Genomic DNA, 25,206 nt, shown 5'->3' on the forward strand with positions numbered 1-25,206 from the left:
TTCAGAATCCTGGAGTCAGGCATAATGCAGCATCTTGCTAAGAGCCTACCTTAAAACTATTTGAGAGCATATGAGTGTCTGCGAAGTCCTTGTCCCTCCAAATTTGGCTTTCATCAGCAGAAGGGCCACCGAAGGCAGTTTCCACCCCGGCTACCCCGCGATTCCTGCCAAGGCCAGGGCAGGAGCTCAGGGAAGCGCGTGCAGGAGGACACGTCCCTTCCCTGCAGGTGCAGCCGCACATTTTGTGGGCTGATCACAATCACTGGGATTACTGGGCGGTGTTTTCATTTTCAATGAAGTGGAGGATCCTTGGACTAGTCTTACCTCCCGCCTTCAAATATCCACCAGTAATCGCTTTGAAGCAATGACTAGCCCAAGCTTGCAGGGTTGCTGCAAACTTTGAGCAGCTCATTAGAAGTTTGCTTGGGGGTGGGGGCGGGGGGTGTGCAGTCCTTGTTATTAGAAGAGACCAGGTTCCCAGGAAGGGACGAGTTCACAGAAGGAAAGGATGCGGGGATATCACTGCAGGAACTCATCCTGGGGCTGGGGTCGGGGGACAAAGCCACAAGGGACGATGTGAAGAAACTGAAAACCTTACTTAAGCCACCAACCAAAACTTCATGTGGTTCTGAAGGTATTTAAAACACAGGAGTGGGTTTATAATTAATTTAGAAACATGTTCATCCAAGATGAACCAACAGGAAAGGCCCAGACTGCATTTACCATGGCAACATTTACAACACAGAATTTCAACCTAAACTCTCTGTCACATTTCCCGCAGGAAAATATGGAGAACCCAACACCATGATGAATGAGCCAAATGTTTAACAAATATGCCCTTGCTTCAAAAATACCGGATGTGAAATCAGATTCATCTATGGGTTTAGAAGATTAAAGCCAGCATCTTCAGGTAAAATCTACATGCTACTTTCTTTTTTTTTTGGTGGATTTGAGGTTCTATTTCATGCTGATGGTGAGAATTTATTCTACCATTCAAAAAAAATATAATTGAGGCATTTTATGCATAAAAGCAAAGAACAGTAATTCTTTGGAAAGGGCGTCCATGTGATCATCTAGCACAAATATGATATTCATCACCAAATAAACAGTTTGTCCACTTAAATATTTTTAGATCCACTTTTTATATGTAAATCCAAACACTGAAAAGTCAAATTATAGACAATCTATAAACCAGTGACTTTACACTTAAATGTATTAAATGAGTTTTTTTTTTTTTGTTTTAAATCAGGCTCCCAGGACTGCAGCCTAAGGATCAACAAGACCATCACTTTTGCAAACAGAAACAAACTAACTGAAAATTATTAAGATTTAAGTGATCCCTTCTCACAAGCTCTGTTTTCATTTTGTCAACTGAATTTGCATCAAGAAGGATCGTCTCAGTTTGGAAGTTCGGGGACCTTTTCTTCTCTGTCTTCCCTCCCATTTATCTTTTTGGGACTAGGTCACAACACACCCAAAGAATATGTGAAAGTCTTGGTAATACTGTGAGGCTTGGGAAAGCCTCTAGAAAATCATGACTCACTGTAATACAAAAATTCTTGCATGGGCTGCAAGACAGTGGGGCCCAATATTTATAATAATCTCACCAGCCTTGAACTCCACAGTCAAACATGCCTTTATGTAGTTTCATGCGTATCTATTATTACCATATCCCTCAATTTCTCTAACTGCAAAATGCAAAAATTCAAGAAGATTGTCCGTAAAACAGCACATCCGTGTAAAGATGACACGAGATTATACTGGGAACATACTCTCTAAATATAACGTGCTTAGTTCACGTTTAAGTTTATGCTTTGTAAATTGAAAATTTTTTTGGTGACAGCTTGATTAATAATTTACTTCAAAAAACAAACATGAATTTTCTGATACCCATGAATATTTAAACGTGTTTTTAAAAAGCAGGGAGGGTGTGCAAGAGATACAGCACCTATACCTTCGGGTATGTGTCAAATGTTGAAAGCTCTAAATTACTCATACACCTTGGCACACGCCTAACTATATCATTTCTGATCATTGTCAGATATCTGTCAGTTTACATTTATCATTTACTGGAGGCATATTTTTTTAAAAAGTGGTTCTTATTAATTCCACAATGAAGAAACAGGACAGCCTGCTATCCCCACAGGGAAGGGACTCATAAATCCACGGTGGGGCCCAGCTGCATTGGGGAGAAAACATTTTGAGGGAATAAAAAATTCCTGACCGAGAATGTGAACAGTCAGGTTGGGGCTGAGTTTGGAAATTAATTTGCTCTGTGACTTTGAATAAGTCTCTTAATGTTTATGCATCTGAGTTATTGGTCCCATCAGATCAAAGTCACTCAATCATTTTTTCAATTCTAAAATATTTAGCAGCTGGACTAGCAACTGCTTGTTGTGTTGACTGAAGTTCTGTTTCTCAGGCTTGTTTGGCTGGAAGAGATCAGACGGTCCCTTCTGTTCTATACACACCACCACTACAGTCCATAAAGGTACTTCTATTTCCCTGCCACCTACCAGAGCATGGATCCATTGCACCTCGTTTTAGACTACATTTTACCAGGGACCCTGGAGAAAGCCCACCTGGAAAGTGAGACCCTAGAATAAAGACCACTGATGTAAGAAACAAATGGAAAAGGACAAATGCTTCTCAGCCTCTTTTCTTGTGGACCACAGCATAGAGTCCCCTAAAATTCTAACCTGTTCTTGTAAATAATGGCCCAGTAGGGCCACTGCCTAACACGCCCACAGGCTGTGTCTCGGCAGATGAGAACCCTTGAGAAGGAGCTGGTTAAGTTCCACCTGCGAGTGTGACCTTCAAGTCATCTGGTCTCGGCCCTTCCTGGGTCATAGTTTCTCTTAACTCTTAGATAAACAGTGGATGGGCTCATTTCTGCCATTCTTTTCAGACATGACCTGCAAAGAGCTATGTGGCAGAAGTCTGTCCTCACCTTTGTAAACCAGACTTTGTAAAGGACTTCTAGAAAACCAGATAGTGGATTTACATCTGGGTAGGATAAGCCTGCCAACAACAGCTGTCCTTACCTCCCCGGGGGACACGGAGAGGAGGAGGACTCAGTACCAACTGTCAGTGCAAGATGGTGGACACACACACGCACACACACCTGCATGCACACGCGCACATACACACACACACAGGTGCTGTGACCGCTTACCTCACATCACTTAATTCATAGTAGACATTTCTGCTTTCATCTTTGATGTAAATGGCGACACTCGGCGACTCCAGCATTTTCATGGTGAGCTGCTGTGGAAAGGCACTTACGAACAGAGCACGGATTGTGTCTGCACTGGTAATTTCATTCGGCATCCTGAGCTGCTTGGTTTCATCTCCATACTGGAGATAAAGAACCCCTGCAAACAAGAGGCACAGAGTTCTCAGGCACAGATCAAGAGCCACACGACACACAGGCACACGCTAAGCCACTTTTGTCCTTCCCAGAGGCAGGAATGTTCGGAACATGCAAAGCATGTAACAGGAGACGTGTGTTTGGAATTTCCGAGGAATGCACTCTCCGGTTATGACAGAAATACCCACTTTCATTCTTTGGAGTCCAGGCAGGCTAATTTTCAACCATTTTAAAACCAAAAAGACAAGAAGCTAACCTTTGGTAGCCTAAAGTACAAGACAATACTTAACTCCCTTGAAAGGTCTACTTAGGAATTTGACATCATACAGTGATTTCCCGCCCCCCACATCTTTCACTAACTAGGAGCACAATCATGACTGCAACAGTAAGCTATAAAGTTTAAGTCCTTATAATCCGCTCAGAAACATTTTAAGTGAAAATGTTACAATATTTCTGTGGCTCTAATACATATTTATTGAATGTTTGTACCAAATGAAATTACCTACAGGAAGAATCTGGCGCCCTGATGGTTCAGAAAGAAAATGGAGCACTGGTTACATAAGGAAGAACACAAGGGCAGAATCACAGAATTTTAGAGTTCTAAGAGGCACATGGCTCCCCGTGAGCCGTGCCTCCCAGCACCCACACCCCCACAGGGTGTCGTCCCTTCCCACATGGAGTCTGGGCTTGGCCATGGGACTTGCTTTGGCCAAGGGGACATTAGCAAGTGCCATGCAGAATGGAGACTTGATACGTGTTTGCACACGAGAGCTTGTCTTCTTGGTAGCCGTGGTCTTGGATGCTCCCTCATGGAACCAAGCTTCTGTGGAGTCCAACGGAGCCACCTGGGGAGGCCACATGAAAAATGGAAGCCTTGACCAGTGGCCCCCACCAAGCATCCATGCTACAGCCAGGACCACTGGCTAGTCATGTGGGTGAGCCATCTTGAGAGGGGAACCCTCAGCCCCAGGTGAGCTGCCCCAGCTGATATCCTATGGAATCAAAATGAGATGTCCCCTCCAAACCCTGCCCAAATTGCAGAATCATGAGCCAATAAATAACTGTGGTTGTTTTAGGTCATTATGTTTAGGGTCACTTGTTCAGAGAGATGCCTGAGACAGGGGATGGGAGATCCTGACATCTGAGTTGAATCGTACTTCTTGGGAGACTCTACGGGGCAGGCTAGTACCATTAGAGAATCTTTGGCAGACGCAGAAGAGACTAGAATAGTGGTTAAACATGGCAGTTCTTGTAACAAAGTGACTTCTGGCTCCTTCTGAAATTCCATCCCAAAAAGCATACATCAAATTAAGGGAATGAGAGAGGATACAGAGTAGACAGAAGAAAGCTGGCACTGAGGTCTTCAGGTGGAGGGCTCCACAGCCTTGCAGGGCCCGGGAAGCTCAGGGCATGGGGCACCAGACCCTGCTGAAGGAAGGAGCACAGAGTGAGTGGAAAGCAGGAGGGCTGATTGAACCCACGTCTCTACAGCAGAACCACTGAAGAGGTTGAGCCAACAGACTGAATCCAGCTCCGCAGGTGCAGGGGAGGGGGAGTGAGGTGCCCTCAGACAGAATTCTGGCAAAGGGGCTAACACCTCAGTCAGGAAACTGGAGGAAGCCCTGGAGGAAGGCTGACTGACCGCCCTCCAAGAAGAGACCAGTAGCTTTTTGAGGGTAGGGTTCAGATTCCGTCTGGTCACCCCGCTGTGAAGCAGCTGGAACCATCCACAGAAGTTTCCCATCAGTGCGACCAGGCCAGGCCTCCCTCGTGCAGGGACAGACTAGCGAGGATTAGCAGGCACTTCATAAAAGCCTCTTTCATGTCAGAAATAAACAGAGAACAGAAACTCAGAAGAGATGAGGCAGTCCAAGAAAAGGGGAACATTTGGAGAGCAAGAGTGAGCTCTGGGGACCAGGAGAAAAGGAATAAAAAATTCAGTGGAGAAAAAAGTTGACAAAATCTCAGAAAGGGGAGGGAAAAGGATGGGGAAAGGATGAGAACTAGTTAACAAAATAGAGAATTGCTTTAGAGCCTCCCAATTCCTAAGAATGCGGATTTGGGTAAAGAGGTCAGGAAAAACAGCAGTTTTCCCCAAGCATTATACGATTTTTTTCTTCTCCCCGAACTGAAGAACATGAGATTAGAGACTGAAAAGGTCTGATATGCTCGACGCACACGGGCTTGTCACTGAGACGTTCCAGATGGCAGGGGAAAACCAGAGGTTCCTACAAGTTCCCGGGGGTGGGGAGCCAAGTCACAAAGGATCAGGAGTCAGAAGGGCATTTTGTGTCCACAACGGTAGCCCAGAAACCAGAGACCATGGGAGGAACAGCCTCAAAAGTCTGCAATGAAATATTTTCCACCTAAAGTCTACATTACCCAAACCATCCATCAGGTCTTTTGTTCAAGTCAGCTTCTCAGTGAGGCCTCCCCTCGCTGCCTGACCCAAAATTTCAGCACCCATTTTCTCTAATATCTCCCATCCTCTTCCCTGCTTCATTGCCGTTCCTGAGCATTTTTCACACTATAATTCATATTTTGATGATTGCTATCATTTATTGTCAGTCTCTCCAGCTAGAATGGAAGCCTCATGAGGCCAGGGATTTTTTGCAGGGGGAGGTAATTAGGTTTATTTACTTATTTATTAAATAAAAAAAAACTGGGTGGGGGGATTAAGTTTACTTATTTATTTACTTTTTAGAGGAGGTACTCAGGACTGAACCCAGGATCTCGTGCATGCTAAGCACGTGCTCTACCACTGAGCTATACCCTCCCCCCGACCAAGGATTGTTTTTAAAAACATTTTTTGTTGATGATGCTCACCATGGTATCCTTAATACCTGTGAGACTGCCTGTGATATCATAGTAGGTTCTTAATAAAAGTTTGTTGAATGAATAAATGAATGTATAAATGATTTATTAATCATCCAAAAAAAATGTTCATTTGGCGATCCATCTGGGCTGTAAGAGCTTTGGCTGCCTGATGCAAACAGCTTAGGAATCTCGTCCCTGGTTTGGATACAGGGGAGAACCACATTCTGAAGTGGCCATTTCCATGAAGGGAACAGACCTTCTGCATCGGGCAGAAGCAACTTCAGTTTCTCCCCTCTGTCCATCACCACTTCGATCCTCAGCTTCTTTAGGGGGTGAATTTTCCAGACTTTCCATGCTGTTAACACATTTTTCACAGAGTATAGAGAAAAACTTTTCAAGCCTGTTGGATCACAGATTGTGCAACATTTTTGCCCCAAATGGGAGATGTGGTGACTGTCCACGTGATTGCTAATGTCATAGCCAGAGGCCAAAACCACTCTTGAGGTCTGAGCCCCAACCAGGCCTGGGCGAGGCCCCTATACATGGACTACTCATGGCCTCACCACAGTCAAGTATCAGCTTCATTCCCCAAATTGGGCCTGGTTTTTGTTCCCACATCTGCATTCTGTACATGTGTGTGCTTGAAATAGAATTTGTAGGCTCTGAGTGAAAAAGTAAAAATTGGGCCTAAACTACAGTTACCTCAAGGTCTGGCTGGTGCAGCTGCCAGCTGGGTACACAGGTCCAGTTACAGATCATGAAAATCTAGAGAAGATGGGGAAAATGCCTTTACAAACAGAGAACTGTCTTTTTACACTTGGTTCAGTTTGTCTTCCCAGTTCAGGAAAGGTATTTAGAAATGCTTAAACTCAGAAGGAATTCTCTTAATCTATGACGGCGTTTTGCTGGCACAGTGAAGAGATTCAGCCTGCTCTGGCATCCTTCCCTCGCTCGGAGTTAGTGCTGGCTGTTCCAGGTTCAGCGGAAGTCCGAAGGGCTTTGGATTTAGAAACTCCCCATTTATGAAGAAGGGCAGAGGACAGGGGAAATGCATTGACAGGATGTCTGCTGTGTGTCGGAAATGGTACACATGCAATTTCACTGAATCAGCACCTCTGGTCGACTTGGTGTTATGGTCCATTTCACAGAGAGGGAAAAGGAAGCTCAGAAGAGCCAAGTCACTTGTCTAAAGTTACAGGTAGCAAATGGCTTAACTAACTTATGTATTCAATTTTGTCAGTCCGCAGAAGCCACCCTCTCTCCCTAAAAGCATACAGTCTCTGACATTTTGCATTTAGCCACATCCATCTCCTCCAACTGTCCTCTCTGGACCATCTTATCTGTCCTCACAACTTATACCCTGACCATCTGCTGGAAGACGTGGAAGCATGACGGGGGCAGCTTGGAAAAAGATTCCTGTCCTGAAGTCCATGATGACACACGGTTAGAAGCAATCCACATGCTGGGCGGAGTGGTGGAGGGCCCAGAGCTCTGAAAGCAAGTGTTAAAGGACCCTCACAACTCTTGGAGACCTTCTGAGAAGCTTGAATACTCAAGAGTTCTTCCATCCCAATGGCTTTGCCAAGAGAACATGCGTTTTTCACCAAGACTCTTGGTGACATTCTGCAAAACATATAGTGCACCTGGCAGGTCATGTTGTATGACACGTCCTCATAATCTTTTGAATCTCAGCATTGGGTCCAGAAGGTGGGACATCTTCTAAAATGTTCTTTATCTTAATATGGCACGCAAAGATTTTTACCGTGTAGCCTCGCTATGGACTGAATTTTTGTGTTCCTCCAAAATTTGTGTTAAAACCTTAATCCCCAGTGTGGTGGTATTTGGGGGTGGGGACTCTGGGAAGTAATTAGGTCATGAGGGTGGAGCTCCCAATGGGACCAGCACCTTTATGAGAAGAGGCATGGGAGAGTTTCTTTTCTCTCCTGGCTCTCTGGCTTGTGGGGTTACTATGAGATGATGGCCACCTGCAAACCAGGAAGCCGGTCCTCCCCAGACACTCTGACCTTGGACTTCCCAGTCTCTGCAACCATGGGAAATGCACTGTTGTTGAAGATACCCTGTCTTTGGTAATTTGTCATAGCAGCCCAAACAAACTAAAACAGACCTCAACCTCCTGTTCCTGCCTTAGTCCCTTAAATCATGCCACATCCCTAGGGCATCAGAGTTATAATGGACGTCTTGTTGCTCTGGGAACTTACCAAGCACACCCACCTTCCATGCGGTGCCATCCATTCGGGGGGCCCGCCTACCACCTCTTCACTTGGCACATGCTCTACCTCTGTCTGAGCCATCTCCCCCAAACACTCCTCCAGCACTTTTCCATTAAGAATTCAGGAATTTTCCTCAAATATGTTTTAGTGAAATTGCAAGCATGGCTTTTAATTTTGCATTATGATTTGCTGTATTCATCGGATGGTAATATATAGTAAAGATGCTCAAATAGCTTTTAGTTGAAATGAATTCACTTCCTCCTGTAATGTGGCCGAGTTAATCTGATGTATGCCTGCGTTCTGGAATGCCTTCTACAAATTTTCCCCTAAACAGCATTTTTCACAGGCAGATGGTGGTGACAATTTCAAATGACCTAAATCCCTGTTTCTCCAAATCCAATTTAAGATTATGCAAATCAATACTTAACATACAGCTATGGCAAATGGCTAATGCCTTAAAATATAAAGTGCTCTTTTAGTCCTTTCTGATGGGTAACTAACAGTTTCCAACTTAGTAAGAAACATATAAATATTAAAATAATATGATAGCTTTTTACACCCATGAAATTAGCAGAGGTTTTTCCAATAAAATACATGGTGCTGACAGGGGTTCAGAATGAGTCCTCTTACATATCACTGTTGGGAAAGTAAGTTAACACAAGCTCTCTGAAGGGCTATTTGTCAATATGTGTCAAAAGCCTCCCCAATATACATCTGGTTTGAACTAGTAATTGAATTTCTACATATTTATGCACAAAGATGTGTTGTTTATAAGAATAATGGGGTGGGGCAAATTCCAACATTAGAGGATTCATTTACTCAATCAATTCATGTAATAAATCCATTCATCGGAACACTACAGGGTTATTTACAGGGATTCTGAAAGAAAAATGGCAATGAGAAAACAATTCATATTTTGTTAAGTGGCAAAGTACATTATAAAACAGAAAGGAACTAGATTTTTACAGATCAATTAATCACCTCAATGGCAGGGATAGATCCAAGTTTTGAGGGGCCTGAAGCTTACTACAGTTTTGAGGGGCCTCTCTAAGAATAAGAATACAAAGTCAGAAACATAAAATTCATAGGAAAGGGAATCATGCATTTATAGGGGGCTGACCCTTGGTTTCACCAGGGTCATGGTTAAATCCATGTATTTGATGAATGTCAAGAGTAGCTGTCTTTGGGTGGTAAGTTCATGGGTGATGCTCTGTTCTTCAAGATTTTCTGTTTTCTAAAATAAGTATGCTTTGACTTGATCATCTTAAAAGACAACCCACACAGATCTAAAGAGACTGGCCAAGAAGGTTCCTACTCAGTTAATTGAGTAATTTTTTTTTAAGCCAGAAGAAACGGGCCAAGGGAGGCACACATATTAAAACTCTCAGTGGAGTTGGCATCTGAAATGGGGAGGACACTGCTACTTAATATAAGCAAGAAATGCCAATATAGTTAACATCGTGGTATATCCTTAGGAGACTGAATTTCAGAAACATGGTTTTAAAAAAGAAATGTAAATGCACTGAGAGGTACCTTAGAAGGCTCTGTAGATGTCGCTTCCTTCATTCACAAGACCAGCCCCTAAGCTGTGTTTGGTTCTGTGCCAGGTACAGAGGGGCAGGGGGTGGAAAATGATAAACAACTAATCACAGCCCTCACAGTGGTTCCATAAATAACACTGTTATTTAGAAATTAATGATTCAGATCTGACACCAGCTGACATTTTGTTTCAGACACAGCAGACATCTGAAGACAAGGTCACGTGTATTCCTTGAAAAGTACTAACATGCCCTCTGATGTTGGGAACGTTTCACATCCTGGACAGACTCATGCTTCGGTGTCCCTTCCTACGGAATAGCTTTCCAAGTAGGTGACAAAGCAAGATGGTGAAAGTTGTCTTGCAAAGAAGAAGATAATAGAAAATCAGAGTGGGGTAGGTACAGCTCAATGGTACAGCACATGCTTAATGTGCAAGAGGTCTTCAGCTCCAGCTCTAGTACCTCCATTAAAAAATAATAAAAAAAAAAAGAAAAAAATTTATTCTCCACAGAAAGTCTGAATAATTTGGGGGGGGGGAATAATTTTACTCTCAGATTTCAGTGTCTTTGGGTAAACACCAGATCTTTGCTGCAGTATCTGAAATGGATTATACCAATCGAATGTTTTCTATTTCATTCAGATACTTGATATTTAAAGACAAGGCAAGACTCTATTAAGTCTTTTAACTCATTTATCTTCTATTAGTTATAACTGGGGAACTGTGGAGACTCTCTGGAGAATCTTTATGAAAGACTGAGAAATTGCAAGAGCAATTTTAAGTGAAATTCTAATTTAGAATGTACTTTAAAAGAGTCATAATTGTGGTGCAGCCTGTGTTAGCATCATGGGAGAACATGTTAAAAATAACGTTGTAGGAAATGAAATATGGTAGAGTCTTACCCATCCAACAACCTGACAGACAGCAGTCACAAGACAGAGACCTTGTTGAGAGGGATCAATTCTTGATAGAGAGCCTTAGTAATGGCACCATCAGTGCTTAACTCCTTAACTTTGTCTTGTTCCAGACAATCTGGTAGAGTTGGGGCTCAAGTGAAATGATAATACCGTTGAAGTGACCATCTGAAAGCATTTCTCTAAAAATAATACCTTGAAGAATCTGATAACTTTTGGAATTCAGCCTGTGTTAAAGATGTGAATGTCTAAGATGCAGATGCTGATTTCTTGTGCTGTGAGCCTATCACGCCCTCTTACGTGGATTCGTTAGAGACCTGTGTATGAAGGAGTTAATAGTGCAAAGTCACTACAGAACAAACAACAACATCAACAGAGTCAAGAATTTAACCTTAAAGGTTACTCAACAATTAAGGCAGAACATAGTATAAGAAAATGCTTTGAAAAACATTATAACTGACTGCAGATACACTACAAGCGTAACTGGATTCTTTCTTACACTTAGGGCGACCTGTTGGTTAAGTTAAACATTGCACTATCAACTCATATTGTAAGGCTGGTATTAACCTGGATATTAAGAAAGTAATAAAAGTAAAGATTTCAAATTTAAATGCAACTCCCTAAATTAAACATTAGCAAAGCAAATTTAGCAATGTATGAAAAAAAAAAAACCCATCATAACCAAGAAGAGTTCATCTCAGGAATGTAAGGATGGTTTAACACCATAAAGTCCAGTACTATTATATGCTGCAATAATAAATAAGAAAAACTCTACAATAATCTTGATAGTGTCAGAAAAAATGTTAAGAAAAATCCAAAACATATTCAAAATTAAAAACAACAATAATAATTTAACAATTAAAGAGAACTTTTTTAACATAATGAAAGGCATCCACCAAAAACCTCAAACAAACATAACGCTTAATAATGAAATCTTAGAAGCATTCTCTTCAAATTCAGAATTTGTGCTATTGTTGCATCTAAAGTCCTGGCTAGCCCACTTAATACAAGAAAAAGAAACGCAAGGTATATGGATTAGAAAGGATAAATCAAAACTGTGATTATCCTCAGATGATATAACAGAGAGTCCAAGGAAACCTGCAGACACAGTATTAGAACTAATAAGGATTCAACACGACTGAAAGATAGTCAATTATAAACTCCAAAGCAACCCCAAATACTAGAAAAAAATCAGAGAATATTGTTTGATAAAAATACAGCACTTATATCACCAACAATATGACAGATTTGAAGAACAACAGTAAGAGGGAGTACTTTTCTATAGCAACACTACTAAGACAGTGTGGTTCTGGTACAGGGATAGAGCAAGGAGGTTCATCGAACAAAACAGAGCCTAGAAAAAGACATAGGCTTTACAAAAGCTTGATGTATGACAGAGATGGTGGTACAAGTCCATGGAGAAACAGCTGTTCCATAAACAGTGTCAGGAAAATTGGTGCACCATATGGAAAAAGTAAAAAAATATATCCTTTCCTTACAACATAAGTAAAATAAATTCCTGATGGACTAGAGTCCTGTATGTGAGAAGCTAAATGATGAAACTTAAAAAACAAACCAAGACGAAACACGGTATTATCTCCTACTATGTTGGTAGAGGGAAAGACTTTTAAAAGAAAGAAAAATCATAAGCCACAGAGAAAAACATTGCTTAATTACACTACATGAAAATGAATATTCTGCACTACAAAAGACATTGTAAACAAAGTAGAGAAACCAGAGTCTGAGAGAAGACATATTTATCACCCGTTTGCTCTACCAGGGATTAATAGTCAGAAAAATTAAAGAACTCTTATTTATCAACGAGAAAATAGAAAATGGGCCAGAGTGGATATACAAAAATGGATATAATTAGGTAATCCATACAGGAAGAAACTCCAGCAGCCAATAAATATAAAAAAGCCCAATCTCACTAGTAATTATGGAAATGAAAATGGAAACAATGAAACATTCTTTTAAACCCATCAGATAGGCAAGAGTCAGGAAGTCTGCTAACTTCAAGTATTGGCCAGGTCATGGGAAAATGGAGTCTGTGATTCACTGGTGGTGAAAGTACAAATCCACACCATCATTTTAGGACACCTGGTGACGTGGAAGATGTGCATCCTATAACCTGGCTATTTCTTTTAAATTATCTATCACAGATGAAATCTCATGGGCGGGCATCTGGTCCACGATGCTCACTGTAGCATTGCTTCCTTCTGATTTGTTGTTCTCAGTGGTTCATTCTTATCATGGAATCGTCAACAGCAGTTATCATGAATGAAATAGAATCACACCCATCAACATGGAAAAGTCTCCAAAACACAAAGTTGAGTGAACACGTAAGGTTACAAAAGGATACATGCACTATGACCCCACTTATGCAAAGTTGTGCAACAGACAAAATAGTAATATACATTGTTTATGTGTGGCGGCCACACCCTGTGACTTCAGCCAGACGCTTCCCACTAGCTCTGGGAAAGAAGAAGGGGGATGGAAAGATGATGGGATTTTAGATTTTACTTTTTAAAAAAATATGAGGCCTAAAGCTGTTATAGAAACATATTTTTCTTTCTAAAATTTAACCCCTTATATAGCACTCACTATGTGCCAGGCACCGGTCTAGGCCCTTTCCAAATAGTAACTCATTTAACCTTCTTTATGAGGTTGCACTATAATTATCCCCATTTTACAGATGAAGTAAAGAGAAGTAACTTGTATGACTCACTCAGCTAATTATGTTAACCATTGTGCTAGGCTGCAAATATCTGTTTGATTTTGGTAGTGTCTATTATAGAATTTTTTTTTATTGTCTGTATTTTTTCCATCCATAAAATTAAAGAATATTTTTATTTAATTTTTTTTGTTAAAATCATAGTGTCTGAATAGTGTCACTTCTACAGAGCACCCAGATCCGACTGCGGAGCTTAAACCTGGATGTAATTATGAAAATTTGGAAGTTTTCCTCGTCTTTTCATAAAAAGAAAAAAAAATGGGTGCAGAAATTCTATAATACAGAACCAAAGAGTAAAGGCCACAAAAGGAAGGAGATTTTCTTAAAGAACAAAAATATAAAAGTACGATAACCATGATCCCAGAAACAAAGGAATTGGCCTTTTAAGGATATGAAAGGTGCAACTTTTACAGAATTTCCAATGAATGTTTTCAAAGTAGCAGAAAGATTTTGGCTATAAATCAGAGTGCATGTGCCCATCTCCACCAGAATATTTATACATCCTGCCTGGTCTTCAATTATACTGATGAGCAGATTTAAGACCAGAGATTATGGGCATTAGTAAGAAACCATCTGAGTTAATCTGAAATTTATTTTCTTCTCTGCTAAGTTATCAGTATTTTACATCATAATAACCAGTAATTATTATGGATGAATGAATATTTCTTGAGGAAACTTTTCAGTATGAAATGTTAGTTTTTATATAAATTACATGTAGATTTTTTTAAAACCCCAATATAGAGTATCAAGAATTTTATTGTTCATAATTTCTTATATTTTTTACTATTATGTGAAAATTATTTTTCTTGAAAAGGTACAACCACTTTAGTCCCTGTGTTGGGGGAGAAAGACACTAGGGGGTAGTGACAGGACAACCTTCTTTTCCCCTCTGGTAAGCGTACCTCAGAATCACCAACAATTTCCAGAAGAAACTTTCAGGGTAACTGGAAACAAACGCACTTCTTTATACTTTGACACTCTAAGTCACACAAATGACAAAAAACAGAAACCATCCTTTGATGACAAATGTTGTAAACATACGCCAGTACACCCATATCTATGGATTCCACTTCCCAAGACAGTCTCCTCCCTGTTTCAAATTACGTTTTAAAAGCAGTAACTGTGGGATGCTGGGACCCCAGAGAGCCATGCCGTTTGGTGCCACTTCTTCCCACATCTTTCCTATCCTCCCTCTCGCTCCTGGACTCCACATCTTGGTGTCCTTTGTGGCCCAGCCTTCTGCCGGGGCTCTTGTCCCCCAGCGATTCTAGTCCCCATCAGTCTGGGACTCTCCTGGAACTGGTCCACTCTCTAGCACCTCAGGGAAGGATCTGGGGAAAAATCCATCAGTCTGCAAACAGCTGGCCTTTGCCACCCTTAGGTGCACCCACTCAGGTAACGGGGGCAGACGGCAGGAGGGTCTCTGTGGAGGGGATGCTCCAGCACAGGCAGCCCCCGCCAGGGGTTCGGGAACACTCACATTTCACTCCTTGCTTTTCTGCTCCCAGGTCTGTGGAGAAGGCAGTGCGGTTGGAAATGTGACTGTCTGGGAGGGTGAGGCACGCGCTGAGTTGAGTGGCTGTTCTTTTTTGGGGCTGCCTTTTTCTCAGCTGCTTCTTGGGTGTTTGAGGGGGAGGCTCAACATTTTTTTCCAGAGAATGGTGAGAAAGAGGATGTGGGCAGTTGGGGGAATTCATCTACCACTGGCCTTCATTTTGAAGGTCTTAAAAAAGAGACTGGCCCTATCAGTGAGAAAGTAACTCATCTATCCAATGCTGGCTCTCACAGCAGTGATCAGCTTCCCCTAATTTGATTTGATGGATGTGCAGGGCTTATGTCTGTAAGTCCTGATGGAATCAGGGTCGAACTGTGTGATGGAAGAGGAGGGTGGCAGAGGGGGCCCCCACCCAGGGGGTCTACACTTTGGAACCCCTCCCCACCCCCAACATCGCTGAGTGCACCCCAAGTGCTGAGGGCGGTCAAGGCTGTAAGCAAGAAGCATGGGGGTTGGGGGCTTGCCCCTGCAGGTTGGGCGTCATGCACACAAAACATGAAAAGAGATGGCGGGAGAAACGGGAGGAGAGTGGGCTGCTACAGATCAGGGCTGAGGCGGACACTCCTTCATCCCGCGATCTGGCAGAGAACTCGGAAAATTTTAAAAATTCTAAAATCACATCTGCCTTTCTAGGTGGTGGTGAAGGGATCCTGGTCAAAGCATGAGGCTAGAACATATTTTACCCAACTGTTTGTCAGCCTGATTTACAGCTTTCAAAATATTTAGGCACACGGTCCAGATGTCTCTGTGCAGGTCCCAGGCAGGCTCGTGTGCGACAGAAGGATTAGGAATGTTTCCTGAACATTGGCGTCAACGCTAGGAATAGGTCCTTCCATCAACAGATGTGACGTTGCTGACTTTCTGAGTAGTCCTGATGGACGCAGGTACCTGGGTGTCCTCTGCTTCTCCCAGACACTTGCTTACTTTATTTTTGGCTTCACGTTGGCAGGAGAGCTCAGTCGTGCTGAGCTACTTTGTGTCTCCACGTCACAGTCATTGGTGACTGCTTCTGTGACTATTTAAGCTTCAATAAAAAAAAAAATGTTTTTTTGCATTTATCCTGTTTGGTGTTCTCTGAGCTCCTTGGATCCATGGTGCAGTGTTTGAAATTAACTTGGGGGGAATTATCAATCTTTTAAAAACTTTTTTTCAATATTATCTTTTTTTTTCACTTTATTTTTTTGGGGGGAAGGAGGAGGTAATTAGGTTTATTTATTTATTTATTCATTTTTTAATGGAGGTGATGGGGATTGAACCCAGGACATCGTGCATGCTAGGCATGCACTCTACCACTGAGCTATACCCTCCTCTCCAAGTTTCAAATTTTTTCCATTATTATTATGTGCTAATTATTTCTGTTACTTGTTCACTATCGGGTTCTTCTGAGCTTTCAGGAGGCTGTCTCAGGCTGTTATGAAAGTTCTCTCCACCCTAACAGGCCACAGCTGCCCTGTGGACACTCCCAGACAAATCCAACCAGGCGGCACAGGGACAGAGGGAGAGCCAGGGGCTGGTCCCTGGCTGCCAGCCCCCACCCCTCCCTGCGTCTTCCCTGCCGCTCCTCCTGTGTCCCTGGGTCCGTGCCAGAGGGTGTGGCTCTTCTGGAAGCCTCTTCAGCATCACCCCGTCGTCAGCCCTCTCCACACCCTGCCCCTCTGGGGACATCTGGAATGTTCTTTTTTCAGCCCTGGCCAGAGGAATGAAGGGGTTCCAAAGTGAGGTGCCTCCTAGGAGAATGCAGACCCCTGGCAGTGGGCAGTACCCCTGCCCTTGAAGGCCGGACAGGTGCTCCGGATCACATGTGCAAGGCAGTGTGAGCTGGACAGCGGAGAGCATGGGGTTGAGATGGATCTGTCGGTTGTGTGTGCCAGGTGAGGTCACTTGGTGGCACTTGTCCTGGTTGGAGCAGGGCTTTTAAAAAGTTTTTGAAAGGTTTATCTAATTTCTGTAAGACATCTCCTTGTAGGCCCCATCTCGCTTTACAGGCAAGTGGAAAAGGGCAGAGTTGCTGCCGGGAGAATTCCAGGTGCACTAGGGTAATAAGATCCTCCCAAATGCCCGGCCTCCGGCTCGCAGGGGCTCTACGGAAGGGCTGGGTGCCAGATCCCATGATGTGAATCCCCAGGGCTGGGCCTGACAAGTTGAGCTTTCCAATCTGCCCTCGAAAGAACCCAGAGAGACTTTACTGTTACCGTTACCTTCTGTTGCCCTCCGGTGCTTTCTGAAGGGGCATTTAAGGGACATCACACATGACTGCTTCCTCCTCCTCCTCCCCATTTCCCTTTGTAGTTTCAGTGCTGCCTTTTGAACTTAGCTTCTGTTCTCCAGCACATGATCACAATAAAGAACAGATGTCTGAGGGTGGCAAAGACAGCCCTGGGAGGGGTGGTGAGGACAGACCGCGATGACAAAGTAGCCCTGCTCAGATCCATGTCACCAGGTCTCCCCATCACTGTTGACAAAATACAACCCCTGTTTCCAGGCCCACCATGAGCAACCTTTCTCCCTGCTTGCAGAGGTAAGGGTCCTCCCCCCCAATCCCTAAATGCCTCAAGATCAAAATGACAATTGTTGGCCCTCCTACCCAAAGGTCCTGGGAAAGAAGCAATAAACCCACAATACTTCTACTCGCTTCAATGGCTGAAGAACTTATCAAAGGCATCTTGGGCTGCCCCATCACAACAGACATTGAATGAGTACATACCCTGGGCTGGAAGTCACCTGGAGAAACGAGACCCAGCCCAGATCACTATCACATCCAGACATCTGTGCATTCCCTTGGCTCTATCTTCTACAATGCAGTTCAACTGATATATAAATATTATGCTTTAAAACAAGCATAACAAAAGGGAGAATCGTATGTCCCTTCTCCACAGGACAAGTGCTTCAACCGACAGGGTGTGCTTATGCAAGTTACAACAACTAAAAGCAAAAGCAGATTGAACTGTTATTTTGATCCTTAGGTGAAAGCCTTAAGATGGGAGAGACACTGATGAAACTCAGGGCTGTTTTAGGTTTAGAGCAGCAGCAGTGCAGAATGAGTACCATAAGAGGCAGATGTCACTCCTAGAAATATTTATATAGTACCCGTGTGTGCCACACAGTCTTCCAAAGGCTGGGGATAGACGGTGAATTCAGATCTTCATTTCTACTGATGTACAATAGACAATGAGTTCATGGACAAGAGTGGAGAGTGTGCCAAACAACAGGGAGTGAAATAAAACAGGGTGTGGGGGGCAGAGAGCAGTGGGGTGGGAGTGGGTGGGTTGCTATTTTATTCACAGTAGTTGAATGTCCTGCTGGTAAGATATTTGAAAGAAGGCTGGGAGCAAGGCTTGCAGATATCTGGACTAAGAACAGTCTGGACAGAGGGAGGAGCATGCCTGGTGCATCCCCGGGCCCACAAAGGACTAGTGTGTTTGAAGGAGAGTGAGAGAGATGGGAAATGGATGACATGAGATCAGAAAGGAAGCACGTGGTCAGACCCTGCAGATGCAGACCCTTCACTCTCGATGAGCTGGGAAAACAACAGAGGGACGTGAGCAGAGGTGGGATGAGATGAGGTTCATTTACCAGGGCCGCTTTGAGGAGAGCTCACGAAAGGGGACAAGGATGAACACCAGAAAACCACAGGAACTTAAGGCAACAATCCAGGGGAGAGATTTTGGTAGTTTGGACCTGGGCAGAGAACCAGAGGTGGTAAGAAGTGGTCAGATTTCAGTTTGAAAGTAGAGTGAAGAGGATTTCCTGACAGATTGGATATGAAGTAAGATATATAAAGGGTTAAGGAGAATGGCAGTGGCTGATGGCAGGAGAGGGTTGCCATGTACTGACGCTGGAAGATGTAGGTTTTGTTGGGGGAATCAGAAGTTCACTATTGGACCTGTTAAGGGTGAGATGTCAAGTAGGTGATGTGAAATATGTATCTGGGGTCTTCAGGAGAGGTGAGGGCCAGAGGAGACATCACCATTGCTGCAGACTGAATGTTTGGTACCACCCCTGTCCCCAAATTCATATATTGAAGTCCCAACCCTCAAAGTGATAGTATTTGGAGGTGGGGCCTTTGGGAGGTGATTAGGATGAGGTCATGAGGGTGGGGCCCCCACTGATGGGATTAGTGCCCTTGCAGAAAGAAACACCAGAGAGATCTTCTTTCCCTCTCCATGTACAGACACCAAGGAAAGGCCATGTGAGGACACATCGAGAAGGTGGCCCTCTGCAGGCCAGGATGAGAGGCCTCACCAGAACCTGATCTTTGACTTTCAAGCCTCCAGAATTGTGAGGAAATAAATTTCCATTGTTTACCGCATCTACAGAATTTGGTCATGGCAGCCTGAGTTGGACTAAGAATCACATAGGTGACATCTGGCCCTGAGAGACTGGATCAGACCACTTAGGGCACCAGCAGAGCTGAGAAGAGAAGCCATCTGTGGGCAGTGGCCAATGTTTAAGGGTGAAAAATTGAAAAGGAATCAACAAAGAAGGCCTTAGAGGAGCGGCCAGTGAGGTCAGAAGATAACTGGGAGTGAGGGGCACTCAGGAGGCCAGGAGAGGTACATGTCTTAAGCACAGGAAGTGGTCTAGTGTGGCAGGTGCTGACAAGAGGGCTTTTTAACATGCTGTGGGGGGTGGGGGGGGTCACAGGTGACCCTGACCACAGCTGTTTCTATGGAGTGGTGGTACTGTAGGTCTGGATGGATGGGTTCAAGAGAAACCACAAGAGAGGAATTGGAGATGGTGCTTATAGATAATGTTCTAGACATTTTGTCACGTAGCTGGAAGGGGAGTTCATAAAACATGGAGAACTTAAGCTAAAGCATTGGGTAATCCAGTCTCAAAATAGTCCCAAAGGATTGCGGAAGACTGGCAAGCAATTCAGATGAGACACTGCTCAAATGCCATCAGTAATAAGAGAAATATTTATAGAGGGCTCAGATTTCTCTTCTTCTTTTTCTTCTTCTTTTTTTTTGTTTTTTAACCAAACATTTTTGTAGTTTTGTCACAATCTTAATGGAAAAATTATAACAAACATAAAAAATTGCAGCGGATCTTTCTTTTAGAATTCTGCAGACGCAAACAACTTTTAATCCCAGCATAATATCTGGCAGTCCAGCTAGAGTTTGTTTCTATGCAGATACTGCGAATCCAGCCTCGGTGATGATGTCCCTTGTTTTATAAGGCATGCTCTGTTCATGAGTTGGACGTTACCTCCATGATCTCTCTGTGGTATGCCTGGCCAGAAGCAAAAGCATCAATTTTCATTAGCAACTTCCTACTGGTAGTATCTAGACTCCAGATTCTAAAGAGAAACTAAAAATATTTAACATTCACAGCTAGGCTCGAGGAAACATGCTAGTGTCTGTTTAGATGTGAGACGTGATGCAAATGAAAAAAGAATCACACAGGAGTCTTAATTTTCCATTGTTTTTTTTTTCTCTCTGCTTGAACAGGCTTGCCTAAGATTACTGAGTGATACTTACAAGCATAGAAGTTTGTCCCAATTTAAGAAAATCACGTATGTGTGTGTTTATATATAAATATATATATATGTAAATATATATATATATTTACATATATATGCACACACACACAATTACTCATGCTAGATAACCAAGGAGTAATTATTAACATTATGAAAGAATTCACCAAGCACACCCTTTAGGTAGTAATTAGTATCTAAATGCACTTAAAATCACAACTATAAATTGATCAAGAGTCTTAGGGATATACGTGAAATAAATGGGATAAACCAATCAATTTAAAGCTGAAAGAAAGATTCCCTAATGATTCAAAACAAAAAAAGTAGTTTTAAGGATCTCAAAACACAGTATGTTTTCTTTGCATTACAAAATATTTGGCATTGGTTCTAGTCTGTCTCCTTGAAAGTTGGTCTGACTTCTTTGAATCCCTCTGTGCACTTTCCATTCAGTAGGTACTTAGTAGCACATAATAGGAAAATTTAAAAATAAGTGTCCATTTAAACAGAAAAATATTGATCAGCTTGAGAGCAGCTGCTCTGCCAGGAACAGATTAATTACAACGTGGCTTATTTGACCACATTAGGTGGAATTTCAGCCTTAACTTGACCTGACACGTACACCTTGCTGATTCCTTTACTGTTTTCTTTTTTCCCTCCAGTTCTCTTGATATTGTTTTTAATAGGGAATGCATCTCTTAAATAGTAAATATAAAAAAAGAGCTTAACAGTGAGTCCTGTATGTGCCAGGAGGCATTTAGAATGCCTCATTCACAAGGGAGAAAAAGAAACATGCTCAAAGGATTTTGAGAAACAGATATTTTTGGTTCTTGGGGGGAAAAATGTTACAATGTGCCAATAAAGAATGAAAGGAAGGAGAAATGTGGCTTTCATACTGAGAAACAAAATTCAGGGTTATCCAGTTTCTCATTCCCGTACCAAAGCTGCTGTTCTATGCGACCCCGGTCAAATCATTTAATTCTCTAACTTGTACAAACTAAAATTTCTAAAAATCTGCAATTCCTCAAATACTATCCAGTTACTTTTGGCTATTTGATTTTCACTTAATTTAAGGAATGGAACTTGACGTATGTGATAGAGAACATCTCCAAACCTTAAAAGCACGGTTCCCTTTTTCCACACGGAGGAATATATAAATAAATGATATTGTAAATTGAGAATCATTACTGTTAATGACCCAAGGATCTGCCAATGTGGCTCCTGTCAAACTTTGCCATTAAAATGCTGTGTGATCTTGAAAGTTACATAATATTTTTTTAAAAAACAGCATTTTTTAAGGTAAAATAACATACCAACAAATTGTATATATTTAAAATGCACAAACTTGGTAAGTTCTGATATATGCACATATCCATGAAACTATCACCACAATGAAGATACTGAATATCTGCCTTGCTCCAAAATGTTCCCTCATTCCTTTTGTCATCCCCCAATCAATCACTGATCTGCTTTCTGTCACTGCAGAAGTCTTTTTGGGATCAGACCAATTTTTTATTGGTGTACATGCAAGAAAAGAAATTTGCTCCATGCTGATTTTCTACTTTGTAGAGTCAAATACAATTGTGTATGTACAAGTGCTTTGAGAGTCACATAAAGAACTACATCATCCACTCCAGTTTGCTAATTTATCCATCACGTATTCATTGGGCATCTAACTCTATGTAGGCATCATATTAGAAGATTGTAAAATAGCAGCAAACAAAACAAGACATCTGCTGTCCTAGACCTTTTATGTGAGTTGGGGAGAGGTAGGGATGTGCCAATAAACACATACTATGTTAGGCAGTCCCCAATTTAAAAGAGTTTGACTTAACAATTTTTTGACCTTATGATGGTGCAAAAGAAATACGCTTCAGTAGAAGCCCCCGTACTTCAAATTTTGAATTTTGATCTTTTATTGGACTAGAGATATGTGGTAGCTACTCTCTTGCGATGCTGGGCAGAGGCAGTGAGCTGCAGCTCCCGGTCAAGCGCGTGATCACCAGGGTGAATGACCTACACATTTAACAACCATGCTGGACCCACACAACCATGCTGCTTTTCACTTTCAGTACAGTAGTTAATAAATTACATGAGATGGTCAACACTTTACTGTAAAGCAGGCTTTGTGTTAGGTGATTTTGCTGAACTGTAGGCTAATGGAAGTGTTCTGAGTACGTTTTTTAGTAGGTGAGGCTAAGCTACAGTGTTTGGTAGGTTGTGTGTATTAAATGCATTTTCAACATAGGGTATTTTCCACTTACAATGGGTTTATCAGGATGTAACCCCATCAGAAGCCAAGGGAGATCTGTAGTCTACTGTAGGGAGATAAAGCAGGTTAGCATAAACCTAATAGGAAAGGGAACAATATTTCAGAAAGGGTGGCCAAGAAGCCCAGTTCAGATGAGACAACATGTGAATAAAGATTGAATGAAAAGGCCACCCTTCTTATAGATGTTTAGGAGAACATTTCAGACAAAGGGAACAGAAAATACAGAGGCTTGGGTAGCAATAAGCTAGGCTATTAAAGGAACTACCAAGACATCAAGTAACTGGAACAGAGGGATGGGGGTGGCAGAAGATGAGGCCGGATGGCGGATTCACTTGAACTCGTCCAGATGGTGGCTGGGCTGGTACTTTGAACAGATGGTGGGCCACGCAGCACACAGAAGAGTGATGTGACGCAATTCAGGGACTGGGACGACCACCCAGGGTGCTCTCTGGAGACTACTGGTGGCAAGAAGGAGAGCAGGGGAACCACTTAGGAGGCTACTGCAATAGTCCTAGAAAGAAGTGGTGGTGCACTAGGAGCAGACGAGGTAAAAAGCGGTCAGGCTCTAGATACATTTTGAAGATGGGCTGATAGCCCATGATTTATTTGCCCACAGTGGCTTTATGAAATGCTTAATAATAACAATATTCCAACTATGTAGTACTTAATATGGTTCAGGCACTATGCTGAGCAATTAACATAAACTAATTGACGTCTCACTACAACACTAGGAAGTAGGTTCTACTTTCATACCCATTTGCAGATGAGGAAATTGAGGCAAAGAGTAGTTAATTTGACCAACATCACATGACGGTAGATGATAGAGCTGTGATCTCAAGCAATCTGGCTTCAGAGTCTGTGATTTAACCATATGGTATCTGTCTTCTCAAGATGAATGTATAAGAGAGTTAATAACTATTTTGATCCAGGTGAACCTTATCCAATAACAAAATTGAGAAAAATATTATAATGGCCATTCATGGAAAACTTAAGAGTCTCAAACAAAAATTTCAGAAATAACCTTTTAATCTTTTGTGGAGAATAAGATAAACCAATATTCAGTGAAGCCACTGTTCATAGGTCCAACTGGATAAGGTAGAGTTACCTGGCCACTTTTCATGACGTATGAACGATGAGTGCTGTTAACATTGCACTGAAGGTGACCCTTTGGAAAACCATCATCTCCAAAACAGGGCAGGGCATGATGAACCACAGCATTATGGCCGTGGCTGCCTGCCTTTTGGGGAATTCTTTCTTTCTGGTACTTTCCTTTTTGTTTTTGCCTTGTAACTATCTTCACTTCATCAAGGGCACAACATAAACCAGTGGCTCCTTATTTTATCAACACCAAGGATTTCCAGGAGACATTCTGTTTTTCATAACCATTTGTCTAGATCTCCTTCTTCTCAGATCTCCTGGGAAATGGGTCAAGATTTTATGGATGAGGAAATCAAAGCATAAGAAGGATGTGAGATCTGCCCAAGATCTCTGACCTGGTCCTTGACAGCTGGGACCAGAATGCTCCTGGTGTTTCTAGAGACAGTGGTGAGCTCAGCCCCATGACTGGCATTTTTGTTGATAAGATAAAACAGTTGTGGAAGAGCTGGGCACACACATTCTGTAGTCTGCACACAAACAGGTGGGCGAGCATACCTGTTTTCAGAGTTTGAGGCTACATCTTCCTTAATGCTCTATTTGAGTTTTCTTCAACACTTCCTGCCAATGCAGAATTGTGTACACATTAAGGAAAGTTGGACGGTTCAGTAATCCACCTGATTATAATTCTAACCTCGGGAAGCAACATATTCCAAGCCTTTTCCCAGTACACTCGCGATAGTCATCCTAAGTACAACAGATGAGGCATAAAAGCTTTTATGAGCCAGTAAATAGAAGCTTCTGCTGAACAATGTTTCAAGTGAGATAAAAGTACCCCTTCTTTCCAGCCCTATAAAATGGAGAGCTATACTCATTTATTCCAGACCAAAAGGAGAAAAAGCCTGCTAGAGCAGAGATGAATCTGCAGGGGTTTTTTTTTTATTATTCAAATTTGTTCAACAAACAGGAGAAACTAAACCCTAACACCTCTTAGAGGGACACATTACCAACGTGTGTGTGTGTGTGTGTGTGTGTGTGTGTGTGTGTGTTCTTCCTACAAGCTCTGTGAATATGTGTGTGTAAAAATGTATCTTCACATACTTGGGCTCCAAGATCATTTTAGCATCAGGAGAAAAAGAAATAAGATTTACCGATGGGAAGTTAATCAATAGTTCAATGACTTGTGGTTTTCTTTGATCTTCAAA

The 25,206-nt window shown here is 42.3% G+C and overlaps 1 protein-coding gene across 15 annotated transcripts in view; it reads right to left on the reverse strand.

Annotated features, from left to right (window-relative positions):
• Window positions 1–25,206, reverse strand: part of KIAA1217 (KIAA1217 ortholog) — a 673,163-nt gene that overhangs the window by 92,611 nt on the left and 555,346 nt on the right. For all 15 annotated transcript variants that reach the window (XM_074358470.1, XM_074358469.1, XM_074358472.1 and 12 more), the window contains one exon: window positions 3,176–3,374. In XM_074358470.1, coding sequence (XP_074214571.1) covers window positions 3,176–3,374 — 199 coding nt within the window. The remainder of the gene's footprint in view (window positions 1–3,175; window positions 3,375–25,206) is intronic.

This window comes from Camelus bactrianus, chromosome 35, assembly GCF_048773025.1.
Source record: "Camelus bactrianus isolate YW-2024 breed Bactrian camel chromosome 35, ASM4877302v1, whole genome shotgun sequence".
Taxonomy (NCBI): Eukaryota; Metazoa; Chordata; class Mammalia; order Artiodactyla; family Camelidae; genus Camelus; species Camelus bactrianus.